We start from the raw sequence: 12727 nt of genomic DNA, 5'->3' as shown, positions 1-12727 counted from the left end.
ATTTGCTCGTGTTAACAAAGCAGCATGTGAGCTTTCTTAGTCATCTGGGGTTATCATGTGGGATAAGCAGCAGGGAAAGAATTTTTTTTTCTCAGTTTTATACACTGGTGACATATGCAGAGTACAGAAGTTGTTTTCAGAGCATGCGATGTTTCATTTTCTGATGATTCTAAGAATATATATTACTATAAAGATCTACTTTGGGGAATGGTAGAAGGGGCCTGCATTTGCAAGTACTATATAAAGCAAATATCTTTCTAACTTCCTGAGAACATGACAGCTCTGAAAGATCCTGATTTGTGTGTAGGGAGTATAGCACATGACTCAGATTTGATGACTTAGAACCTCTCTCACTCAAAATACAGCGTCACTTTGACTTTTTCCGCATAAAGATGACTGCTGCTATTGCTTCTACATTCCATGGCCAAAAATCAAATTTTCGTAGGGGGTCTTTTGCTACGTCTTTCATCAATGGAAAGTGGAATGGAAAATGAACAGATGATTCCTGCAATTATTACTGTTGTTTCAAATTTAGGATTTGTAACTTCCAAGCTCCCATGAGATATACACCATGTCAGGCAGAAATAACGTTCTACCTTCCGGGTGGATCAGCCTCCTCAGACAAAGCAAAACTAGGCAGCTCAATGGAAAACCATATATTTTCACATATAGACAGGCTGACATAAATGTCTCAAAACATCTACTAAAGCATCAAATTATTTAAAAGACTTCCTAGGGAGCCTGCTGTCCATAATGCCTTGTTATTAGTGTAATGACCTATGAACACATAATTCTTCCCACACTTTGTGCATTTGAAAGAAAATAAATTACAGCCTTGTGCCTCAGAACAGCATTTGAATACAAAAGACAAGAGATGAAACCTGGAAAAACTCAAGAATGGTCAACATTTAACTGGGAAATTTGGGCTACCTCTGAGTACTGTATGTGCTGAATACAACCCCTGACTTTTTTCAGGAAATCATAGCTGGCAAAGAAAAAGAAATATTTTTGTCTTTTCCAATGCCTCTGCAAGCTGGCCATTTCAATATTTTGACCATAGCCTCACAAATCGCTGCCAACTGCGAAATAGCAAAAAGAAAAAAAAAGGTCATAGTTGATGAAATAATGTAAGACAGTTAATCTGTTGGCAACGTTAACAGTGTACTGTGTTGGCAATGTTTTCTGACTGTGGGAAATACACATCGCCTTACCCAGGAATTCCACCTGACTCGAGTTTGTTTGCGATATCCACGTCCCAAGACCAGACATCAAACTGCCACTTTCGCAGGCCCAGCACTCCACACAGAACCGATCCCGAATGTATCCCTATTCTCATGTCAATGTCATGCTTCGTTCTTGACCTAACATATCTGTTAAACAAAACAACAAAAAAAAGAAAAATAGGCTCATGAAAGTATATGCCACAGTTTTCATATCCTTTAGAAAAGGGTACAATGTAAAATACAATGTAATTTGTTATAAGGAACCACTTAGTCTGTAAAATGAAGAGATAGCTTTCTAGTAGAAAAGTACAGGTAGTGATAAAATGACTGTAAAAGCCAGATTATCATTAAGCATTTAATTGTATGCATGGGTCAGTGGCACATGTTATTATTCTGATCAGACAGAAAGAGAAAGATACGGAGAGAAAAAGATGTCTGAGTGAAGTGTCTGGACTCATTGAGTCCTTTAGCTTGGAATTATAAAAGAGCATTCAACAACATTACAAAACCTACTACCATCAAACCCGCATATACTTTTATATTCTATTGTGCTTTTTTGAATATTTTTCAATATTTCAAAAATCACAGAATCACAGAATGGTAGGGGTTGGAAGGGACCTCTGGAGATCATCCAGTCCAACCCCCCTGCCAGAGCAGGGTCACCTAGAGAAGGTTGCACCGGAACGCATCCAGGAGGGTTTTGAATGTCTCCAGAGATGGAGACTCCACCACCTCTCTTTACTTTATTGACTGAAATTTTCCAGAGTGTCCGAAGGTGAATTATTTTCAGTAGATTTGTCCAGAATACCATTTGCTCTGTTATGACAATAATGTGATTCTAAAATTAGTTTCTTCATTCTGCGTGATGGCAAAGACCATTTCACCTCTTCAAAAGTAAACACATGCAGGCTATTTTTTAACAGTCTCAAAAAAGGGACTTTGTCCCAGCACTGTTTTCAATTAATATGTCTATTGGTTATAAAGTAATTTTACTATGCTAAAACAGTATCTTCTTTTTCTGATACAAGACAACATATACCGTTCATAGCCACAAGTACCCTAGTAGTGTCTTAGACCTCAGACTGCCTATTCCAAATCAGTATTGAGATCCCCCAGCACATCACCGTGGGAAGCTCACAACTAAAATAATTGAGCTGTATCCATTGGGATGACAAAGAGAGCACTTTTCCAGTTCTGCCTATGTGACAATTATTTGCACCAGAAATACTATTAGAGCTAGCGTTCATTATTATTTGAATAGCATGCTCAGGATAGGAAAAGTGCAGCGTTGCTACTGTTGGTCTACAAACAAGGGTGCTGTTTCTCTGTACAGAGTCCCAGTTCTACGGTCACTGAAGTCAATAGCAGCACAGCAAGATCACACAACAGAGCAGGCAAAGAATAAACAGCTCTATTTCACAACTCTGAAGCTAACTACCGTTGCCTCAGATGCCTCAGTCATGACCTTGACAGAACCCCTTGAGAGGAGAAAAGGGTAAATTGCTCACTGCATTCAATACTTGGCCTTTCATCGTTGCAGTGGAGCATCAATTCAGTTGTGTGGGGGGGGAAGAAATGAGAGTTTCAAAATAGAGTGAAAGTAGTCATATAAAAATGTGAGGGATTGAAAATCAGTAATTCATCTTTATTTCCCTTTCCTGCGTATTCCGAAACCTTGGAGAAAAGCATGCATATGGTATGTCCCAGTGCAGTTTGCCTGCTACAGGAGATCTGTTCATCGTATCAGGAAACTAACACATTTCAGATGTCTAAAAGAGATTTAAAATGAGTTAATCATAAAATAATAAAGAAGCAGCTTTGGCAAGGGATTTATCTGTGTTCTGATATTCCGAGTTTATAGTTTTCGTCTACAAATTCTTTGCTGGTTTGCAAGCAAGAGGGCTTGAAATACCAAAATTAAACAAAAAACCACCTGTGTCTGGAAGGTGGGACATGGAAAAAACTCCTCCACACTGAAGTAGTGCCTAAAATGTTGTGAGAATAGCTAAGAGAAGAGAGAGCGCTGTAATTTGTAATGTGTTTTGAAGATTTTTTATAGATATGCTACAAAAATATCTAAACTCACACTCATAACTGTCAGAGGAACTATCACACAACTCCCCACATGATCGTTTCCCCAGCCTGCCTTTTTCTTTTGTTCAGACTAAGATAATTATTTCTCATTTTATGTCTGATTTCCTTATCTTGAAATAAAAAGCTAACTGGATATGGAGGAATAATTGAGAAAAAAACCTTTTCATTGGAAAATACACACAATAAGAAGACTTTAGGCTTAATAAAATGGTTTAATAGCATATATTTATGTAATCTCTCTCTCTATATATATATACACACACACTATTAGACCAATTTAGATTTTTAATACTATAGTATTTCATTGTTAATAACTACTAGTATTTAACATTGGACAAATACTAGAATTGGGCAATCATCAATGACATGAAATCTAACAAGTCCAAATGCCAGATTCTGCACCTGGGATGGAGTAAAAAGTATATTTATTTCTTCTGCCTCTTAAATCTACTCAACTATCAATGAAGCTTCTAATTAAAAAAATTATTTGCTTTTACAGGCTCTCTGCAAATACTTTGACAAAGTGTGTGCATGAAGCTGCATTATTGATGATCTATAAAGCAGTCCGATACCTGTTTACCTCACAGGTTGGCTGATATCTTATCCAGGATGAGGCAACTGTAACTGATGCTATTTATGCCATATCTTGTTTCAGTCAAGTCAGTGATAAAAATTTCATTGATTTTAATTGGATCTTGGTGTTTCCTTCTGGCCACCATTCTTTGAAAGGTATTTGATTTTTGTACTGCCAATCAGAGACTTTCCTATTTACATGTAGAAGGTGAGCCAAAAGTCAGAAATCTGCTTTTCAACCTTCTCTGTAGCTGCCAAAACCTGAATGCCCTGGAATTCATGACTTGCATCTTCAGACAGTGACGCATTGGCTACATCTGTGCTGACCGGTTTAACTGTGCAAGGTTCTGTCCATGCTTTGGGTTACTTAAAACAGCCCCAGAATGTTTGAGTTTTGTTTGGTTGGTTGTTTTTTTCTCCTGGCCAACTAGCTCTCTCAAAACCTCGTCCCAGGTTCAAGAGTTCATGTGTGTCAAAGACAGTTTCAGTAGGCAACTGCCTGATTTTGGAGGCAAAGAGAGTTGAGAATAATGGAGTTAGTCAGTCTGTGCCACTTTTTCTTGGTGACAGCTGACATTCCCTGGGGCTGTTTAATTTACCCATCAAGATATAGCCACTGTCATCCTCATGCAGATGTAATAGGAAAGTCTGTGTATTCTATTTGAAGTAAATTAGGGTGATAGCTGACCCTGCTCTGAGCAGATGGTTGGACTAGTGATCTCCTGATGCCCCCTCCAGCCTGAACTGTCCTACGATCTTAAGGCTCAATTATATAGAAAACTTTTGGGTTGGACTCCACAGATTGGTGGAATTTTCCTAAATGAACTCAAATGCTTTTTGGTGCTGACTTGAGAGGATAGGAGGTGACCTGAGGTAAGTGCTCGTCTTGGTGTGATTGTGGGAACTGTGTCATGCTTGTGAATGAACCATCCATTATATTTAAAAAGCAAAGTAACGGGGTGTGCTAAACTACTGAACAGTTCGAAGAATACAGCTAAGGTACTATGACTCACAGGATATAACACTTTGTAGATGGACTTTACACAGCATTGAATTTACAATTTAAGGTTGACATTATCCCAAGAAGCCAGTTTAAAATAGCTCCGGGGTGAGTTTACCTTGGAACTGGAGCTGGTTTCCAATGTCAGCAGAAACTATTATCTGGAGAAGTTTCATATCGTCAGACTTATCATTAATATAACTGACTTGCTCTGAGTTCAGACGGATACTATGGCAACATGGACAGAGTTAAATCACTGCTGTGTTCCTGTTTCTTATGTCTGTCTGCTCTGAGAGGCAGGAAACTAACATAGTACAAGGGACTACAAACGATATTATGAGAAGTCTGCTTTTTCATTTGAAAGCTATTTTATAAAAAGCCGTACAAATATATACACTTCTATGCCATCTTGCCAATATAGCTTTGATTCTATTTGGTGGCACATTCAAAGAAAAGAGTTCTCAGAGGTACATGAATCTATTAATCTCTACCCCGTTCAATTCATGTAGTCACCCAGCAGCAAAACCAGGGAAAAATATACTGTCCTGGCACCCTGTTCATTCACAGTCAGTGGCTGAAATGGACACACGGAGGTGACGTGGGTGATCAAGTCCTAGCGTGAAACCTATTCGCACCATGGCCTGTGTGAAAAATGCTGGCTGAATTTGTGGGTATCTTGTAAAGCCCCTTTCTACCACCATACAGAAACGAAGGTAAGCAATAGGTTTTGGTTTTGTGAAGCATTTTTCTGTCTTTTGTGAATCAGGGCTCATGACAACCTAGGCTGAGCCTTGTGTGTTATACAAGAAATAATCTGTGGAAGGAATCCAGAACTGGATCAATTACATTATTTTATAATTACATAATTAAGTAATGATTTATTAGTTGTGGAATATGAAAGTAATTCCTGGCTGCTGCACTGCCTAAGTAACTTCTTTAACAAGCATTGATCGCTTCATGATTTTTTTTTTCAATACCTGACAGATGACATTAAAAGCAGTTTTTCCTGTGAAAGGCAGGAAAACTGCCAGGTCAGTCACTGAGATCATCTAAAATAGTTGTAGTGTTCTGGGGTATTTTTTGTTTGGTTGGTTGGTTTGGTTTGGTTTTATGTTTTGTTTGGTTGGGTTTTTTTTTCTTTTTTTTTTTTTCATCTCTCATGAACTGATGTTAATATTAGTAGTTAATTACAGACTTTTAATGAAGACAAGCTGTTGTCTCATTTCTGGAGTTTAGCTTACATTGTATGCTGGGACTATTTTTTCTGTCATAATAGTTACTTTTTCAGCTGGCATTTTAGTGGGAAATAGCCCAAGAGATGAAATCACTCCGAACTCCTTGACTCACCAAACAAATAGGTTTGTTTGAATTTCCACTCTTATGTGGATTGCTGTGGGATTTCCATCATTACACCATGTGAGCGAGTCCTTGAGGAACTGGGCCTCCCACAGTCTCCCTCCCCCCTCTCTTCCCAGTCACAGGGATTTTAGGAAAAAGGACATTTGAGAAGGTGGTGGTGAAAGCAGCAGCCTTTAACCCCTGGAGGCAGCCCCTGCCGCTTGGTCTGCCACTGTGTCCCAAGCTGAAAAGCAGAAGGGACAGCCACATTGTCCGCCCTGGTACCCTGTGGCACACGGGCTGGTACCTTTTACCCACTCGTGCTTGTTTGTATTCCAGTAACTTGTACCTGATGGAAGTATTTACTCTGGTAAGAAATCCAGTTTTGATTTGGAAACACTGAGGGACAGAAAAGCCATCCTTTCTCTTAGTAATACCATGGCCCATTTTTAAATCTAGTGTTTTCTGCCCATAAAATATTTTATGTGCTGCTACCAAGTAACTTCTCAATCCTTTTGTTCTCTCAGCGAAAGAGATCAAGCTTCTCTTATTTTATTCTCTTAAAGGCACTTCTGCTTCACAAATTATTTTTGTGACTTCTCCGTCTACCCTTATTAAAAAAGTTTAACAAGCTTTTTAAAATGAGGCCACCACACTAAGATTCATTATTCTCATCTCAGTCTTGTTATTGACAGACTACGCTGGTATAATTTCCACTTTAGAAATACTCTCTCCTCTTCTTTAAGATTATTTCCTTTACCTCTCTTCACAGTCTTTCTTTTGCTTCCCCTTCCTTTCTTGCTTCCTCTCCTTTATCCTTTAACTCACTTTCCCTCTTAACTTTCCTCACTTTGCTTCACGTAGCTATTCCTCTCCTCGCAGCACAACCCAAAGAATTGAAACCCCCAAAGAACAAGCATGCTAATCTTTGTCTGGGGCATAACGTGATATTTAGAAATTATCTCAGTTCAGAATTACTTTTATGTTATATTCTGTATCTTTCTCTTATCTATTTTAGTATATTTGAAGAAGCGATTGTCTCACCAAATCTAACCTCATTTTATTGGTAGGTCTTAAACTAATGTTTCATATTTGACTGCCAGCAAATAGATAACCCCGTCTTGAATTTTATCACGTATCCCATCCATAATCCCATCCATCTGGCTCTCCAGCACAGCTTTGGAATTTCACTAACACGCAATGAAAACACCGATGACTGCTTTCTTCTCACAAATCTTTCCCCCCTCATATAGACATAAAGATAAAGATAAGATGGCAGCTCTTTTTTGTAGGTAAGAGCAGTCTCATATTTAGTTTCTCTGACTGTTATCTCTGACACCCATTTAGCTTGGGTGATAACTGCTAAAATGAAACATTATCATCTGATGACTAAACATTCCACCAGTATCTCATTTCTATCAACTCTCAGCACAGACAGACATTAATACAATAAAGTTAAATATAGGAAGAGTTACACCGCATGTGAAAAGATATGAGAACCAGATGAATAAATGAACCCTTGTGAAGGGTTTGTTCTTTTCATTTTAATTTGCATTTCCAACTGCAGCTAAAGACAGTGTACAGGAGGTTGGGTTTTGCAAGACAGAAGGAGTTAGGGTTCTTGCTCATGCACAAATGTGATGGGGCAAAACTTCCTTGCTTTAGAGTAAGTATCAGAATCCATGGAGCCTTCCTGTGGCTGAAAGTTGTATTTCAGTAGTACTCAATGGTTATGGGGTCAAAGTACAAGACTACAGAGTGGAATAAAAATAACCGTTTTTCTTTTATAAGACTTGTAACATGACGCAGTGATACAAAAAAATCATTACAGAGAAAATAATGATCTTGGATTCTTTTGTTGCATTCTGAGCAGTTCCTTACATCTGCAGAGAGAGGTGTGGAGCAGCAAGACTCACGTCTAGATTCGTGGTATATGAGCTGAAGAGATCAAGTTGTAGAGTCTCAATTAACAATGAATTAAGACTTTAGCTGTATGGATACAAGCTGTATTAAAACACTCAGAAGTCCCTTGTGAGTCAATCTGCCCATTAGATTTGTTTTACACGTTTTTTAATGAATAGATTTGAAATTCTTGTTCAATTCCTGCTGACCATGCACTCATCAAGAAGACTAGAAGAAAAATTCAGTAACGGCACCCTGAGATGGTAGATTTTGGGGCAGTGCCTCACCAAAAGTGTTGGCCTTGATCCTTGCAATGTTACCAACTACCTGTTGTCAATGGATAGAACAGGAATCTTGGAGGACCTGCAGGGGAAAATCTGGTCTGCCTAATTTAAAGCTTCCTTCTACATTAATTGGATAAAGAATTTAAACTGGTACAAGAATCAGGGGTTCTAAAAGTGCCTGGATTACTCTCCACAGCCTGGGTGCCTAAATCTCAATTATAGGTGGGATGTTGTAGCATAAATACTGGTTTTTGTTTTAATGTCTAATTCTTAAGCTAGGCTAAGTGCTTGAGCTAAAATACAGCTAAGATTTAAAAGTTAAAATAGAGCTTTGCAAGAGGGAGGAGAAATAACTGTTCATGTAACCTTTATGAGTAGTGAAATTTTTTGGAAATTCCCTGTAAAGTTCCTCTGATTTGCAAGAAGGCTTTCAATTTGCCTATATAATTTTGATGTAATTCTGAAGTCTGTCATTTCTAGTAGGTTTTAGATCTGATAAAATTCTGCAGTGACCAATATAGCAGAAACTCAGTTTTCAAAATAAGTTGGTTGTTTGTTTTTTTTTTCAGTTTAATTTTGAGAGATATCTACTAATCTAAGTTCTAATTAATAGACTGTGGATAACTCTGCATTCTCTCAGAAATGTGGACTAAAGTATTTGCAATATCCCATGGAAGGATTGGTCCTCCCTGTGAACTATATGAGCACACATTAAGATAAGTATATAAGGCTCCTATACTCTGAACAGAAAAGCCTGGGGAAAGAAATTGTGCTCATTGAATGACCAGAAATTCAGATACTGAAGTTATCAAATAAATTAAGGCAATCTGAACTGAATGTGTCTGGAATGTCCAAAGTCCTCATGGACTTTGGTTTCTCAGCTCCCATTGAATATAACTGTAATTTAAAATACTAAAACTACGGTACCATTTCTACTGGATTACTGCCTTTGAGACCCAGACTTCCGCATGTGTAAGGAGGTTCAGAGAGATTTACTATTTTAGAAGAAATATGACTTATAATGGGTTTGCTGCAGATGGTATTACCAAGCAAATACAAATGATCTGATGTGTGTCTCCAAGAATTTTTTACAATGCTGGTAGCTTTTTTCGTCTGTGTGTGTTCTCTAATTTGTGTTTCACTTTCACTGTGGGGATTCCAGAAGCAAGATATTGATTACTTTGTGCAACATTTAGACTGTGATAATTGAATCCAATCTTCTTAGAGATCATTGTTGTATAATCATTATTCAGTTATATTTTCCATTAATTAATTTTTGTCAAATTCTCTCTCTATTAAGATCTCAGTAATGTAGGTACAGTACGCATTAGCTGTATGTAATGAGACACAGATTAAGGGAGGAAAGCAGTCTGGAAAAGAAGAAGACAAAGAGACTGGACAGCAAAACAACCACAGAAAGAGGGGAGTGCTCGGGTTAAGCAACACTGCTTTAGGGAAGACAGCACCAGAAGAAGTACTTGGAGAAGAGGAACTCAGCAACATTCATATAGAGGATAAAAAAGATAGATAAAACCTCTCTTGGAGCATTAAATGTTGGCCACTGTCACAGTAATTCATTGGACAAGCTTTATACATGGACTGCTGAAACACTGTTATTATTAATCTTAATTGCATCAAAATACAATAATTACCAACAACACAACTATGTTTACATGATGGGAACATATCCCTTAATTAAAACACTTCCAGCCCTTGTGGATTTAAGCACCCACCTGATTTAACAGGTAAAATTTGCTCATCTGGCAAATCTTAATGCTTATGAGTTTGTCTATGAGCTACTTTCCAAGCTGAAGTATTGCCACAGTTGTATATTTAGGGTTTATATTGTTTTATTTTATCAAAGGGATTATTGGAATCAATTCAGTCTCCTCCTCATCAACCCTCTCCTAAAAATTACAACAGCACAAAGTGAGAACTGTTAACATCTGTGAAACCTATCACTCGCAATGCATGCACAGCTGTCGTGTTACACGCTCTGAAACAGCACAGGTTAATGAAACGCATTTAGTACCTCTTCCCATGCATTACATGGATCCAAAAAGTCCTGCCCTTTTCACAGTGATAACCCTACGGCCTCTGAACCACCATAGGATTTACATGTCTAGTAATGGCATTCTCAGACAAGAAGTTCAGGACGCTGTCAGAAACAATGAAACAAGAAGAAGAAGGAAAAAACAAACAAACAAATGCATTACCTGATAGTTTTGATCATGCTGAGCCCCATTTCAACACAGCAGTGTGCATGGTCTTGGCGAGGTTCTGGGAGCCCCGACACACAGTAGTAACAGTCCCCCAGGATCTTTATTCTGAGACAATGATGTTCCTATATGTAAATGTATCAAAAAGAGAGAAAAGATTTGCAGTTATATCTTCATAATTTTAAGATGAATGTGAAAGTGGTTGAAAAAAGTACTGAAAAGAAAAATTCAAAAGCTTGTTGATGGATGTTTCCTGATTGTGATTAGAACAATCTTGATTTATTTCACATTTCGAATAAAGTACCTTTATATTTCCAGTAAAAAAGAAAATAATGATTTTTGTGTTACGCTAGTCAGAGATGTCCTTGCTGATGGTGAGAAAAGTTTCATCAGAGTCAGCCGGGAAGCGAGGCCAAGGATTCCGAAATGCCAGCTGAGATAATGAATAACCCATTTTAGACTATATTCCTCCAGGGCATCCTTTCTGCCCCTTTTTTACACTGAAAATAAATGAAAAACCTCTTTCCTCCCACTGATAATCCTCTCTCACCTACAGTTTCCACTGTCACCCTCAAGCATTCCCAACAGCTATAAGAGCTGATCAAGTATCTGCATGCTAAGATATCAGAGGAGGTGTCTTTCATTAGGCTTGTACTGTGGAGAAATTATATTTATTTGGCATAAAGTCAGAGAGATCCTTTACCTTAGGAGAAAACACTGAGTTTAATTTTTTAAATACATATTAACAGCATCATTATAGACTGAAACAGCATCTTACTGTGTGATTGGATCATCATTTTAGAAGATTCTTTTCTAGTGAGCAGAACTACCCAAAACTTTTGCGGTTTCCAGACAAGCAAAATAAATGAGCCCAAGATCAGCTGTAAACTTGTCCAATGTATTCTGCTGGCTTGGCACTCACAGGAGATGATCAGTGCATGGGAGCAGAGACTATAATAATTTAAGGACAGAGCTGCAAGCGTCTAGAGGCAGAAGGTGTTACAAGTTGAATCAGGAAAGTATTTTTATGATGGAGAATCGTTGAAATAATAAGTGCAGTATTAGCATTCAATCAGTAAAGGCTCCAGTGACAGAACACTAAAATTAATACCAGTCATTACTGGGGAGCAGGCTTGTTAGACGATAAAAACCAGTTTGTTAGATGATAAAAAAATTTGGCCTACGGTATTTATTTCAGCTTTTCTCTTCTCTTTCTCTCTGGCAACCTGTGGTGGAGGCTGCACTAATCAAAGGAGTGGGGATACACTAAACCCCCTGGGGATGAGAGAGCTTTAAGTAGGACGTAGGAGCAAATGTGAATGCTGACTGTGCCTCAGGAATTGAGCACTGGCCAAATGAATGGAACTCAAGGTTATTATTTGAGATTTTGCCTAGGAAGAATGAAGCTTTGTAGTCAACCTCCATCAAGCCTTCACAAATCTCAGAGTGGCAAAGGGAACCTAAACACTTGTACGCAAAGCTTGTGCAGAAGTCAGCTGAAGTTTTAAGCATGCCAGCAGGGGTCAAAGCTGCTCTGGGCACAGAGCCAAAGTAAGCTGATTCGCCCTGAAATCTCCTTAAACCATCAGTCGGAGCTGACTGTGTTTGAAGCTTTGGGTAAGTCTCCAGCTAATACCATTGCTGGCTCTCAGAGTGCAATGCCTAGCTGCCCAAGTTTCACAAGGAAATTCAAGACTAAAGTCAGGTTTCTTAAAGGTCAAAATTCATATGTAACTCCCCTCTTTCCTTGTCCCCTTCTCTTCAAGCCCTCTGCAGACCCACACAAGTGAACACTTCTGTATTTTTTATATGGTTGCAACTGAAATTGTACATCCTGAAATCTACCAAAACATTCATTTTTTACATATTTCCTCCCAAATGAAGGACTTAGAGATTCGATTTTACTGCACTTTCCACATATTTTTTTTTCTATAGAGTGAAACGAGGAACATTAAAGTTAATCAAGCAGCGAGGACTCAATGGCATAAATCAGTGCACGTTAAACTGTTAGCGGGCTTCCTTAAGCTTCTCTCTGTGTCCCCTGGTTAGCAAAGTTCAAAGAGATAAAGATATTATAAAACACAAATTCTAAAC

The 12727-nt window shown here is 38.3% G+C and overlaps 1 protein-coding gene across 2 annotated transcripts in view; it reads right to left on the bottom strand.

Moving 5' to 3' along the window:
• Window positions 1-12727, bottom strand: part of ADCY8 (adenylate cyclase 8) — a 128238-nt gene that overhangs the window by 51955 nt on the left and 63556 nt on the right. For both annotated transcript variants that reach the window (XM_054193173.1, XM_054193174.1), the window contains exons 5-6: window positions 10631-10758; window positions 1212-1370 (exon numbers count right to left, since the gene is read on the bottom strand). In XM_054193173.1, the coding sequence (XP_054049148.1) occupies window positions 1212-1370; window positions 10631-10758 (287 nt within the window). The remainder of the gene's footprint in view (window positions 1-1211; window positions 1371-10630; window positions 10759-12727) is intronic.

Source organism: Rissa tridactyla, chromosome 2 (assembly GCF_028500815.1).
Source record: "Rissa tridactyla isolate bRisTri1 chromosome 2, bRisTri1.patW.cur.20221130, whole genome shotgun sequence".
In the NCBI taxonomy this organism is placed as follows: Eukaryota; Metazoa; Chordata; class Aves; order Charadriiformes; family Laridae; genus Rissa; species Rissa tridactyla.
This window is presented reverse-complemented; position numbering and strand designations above follow the sequence as displayed.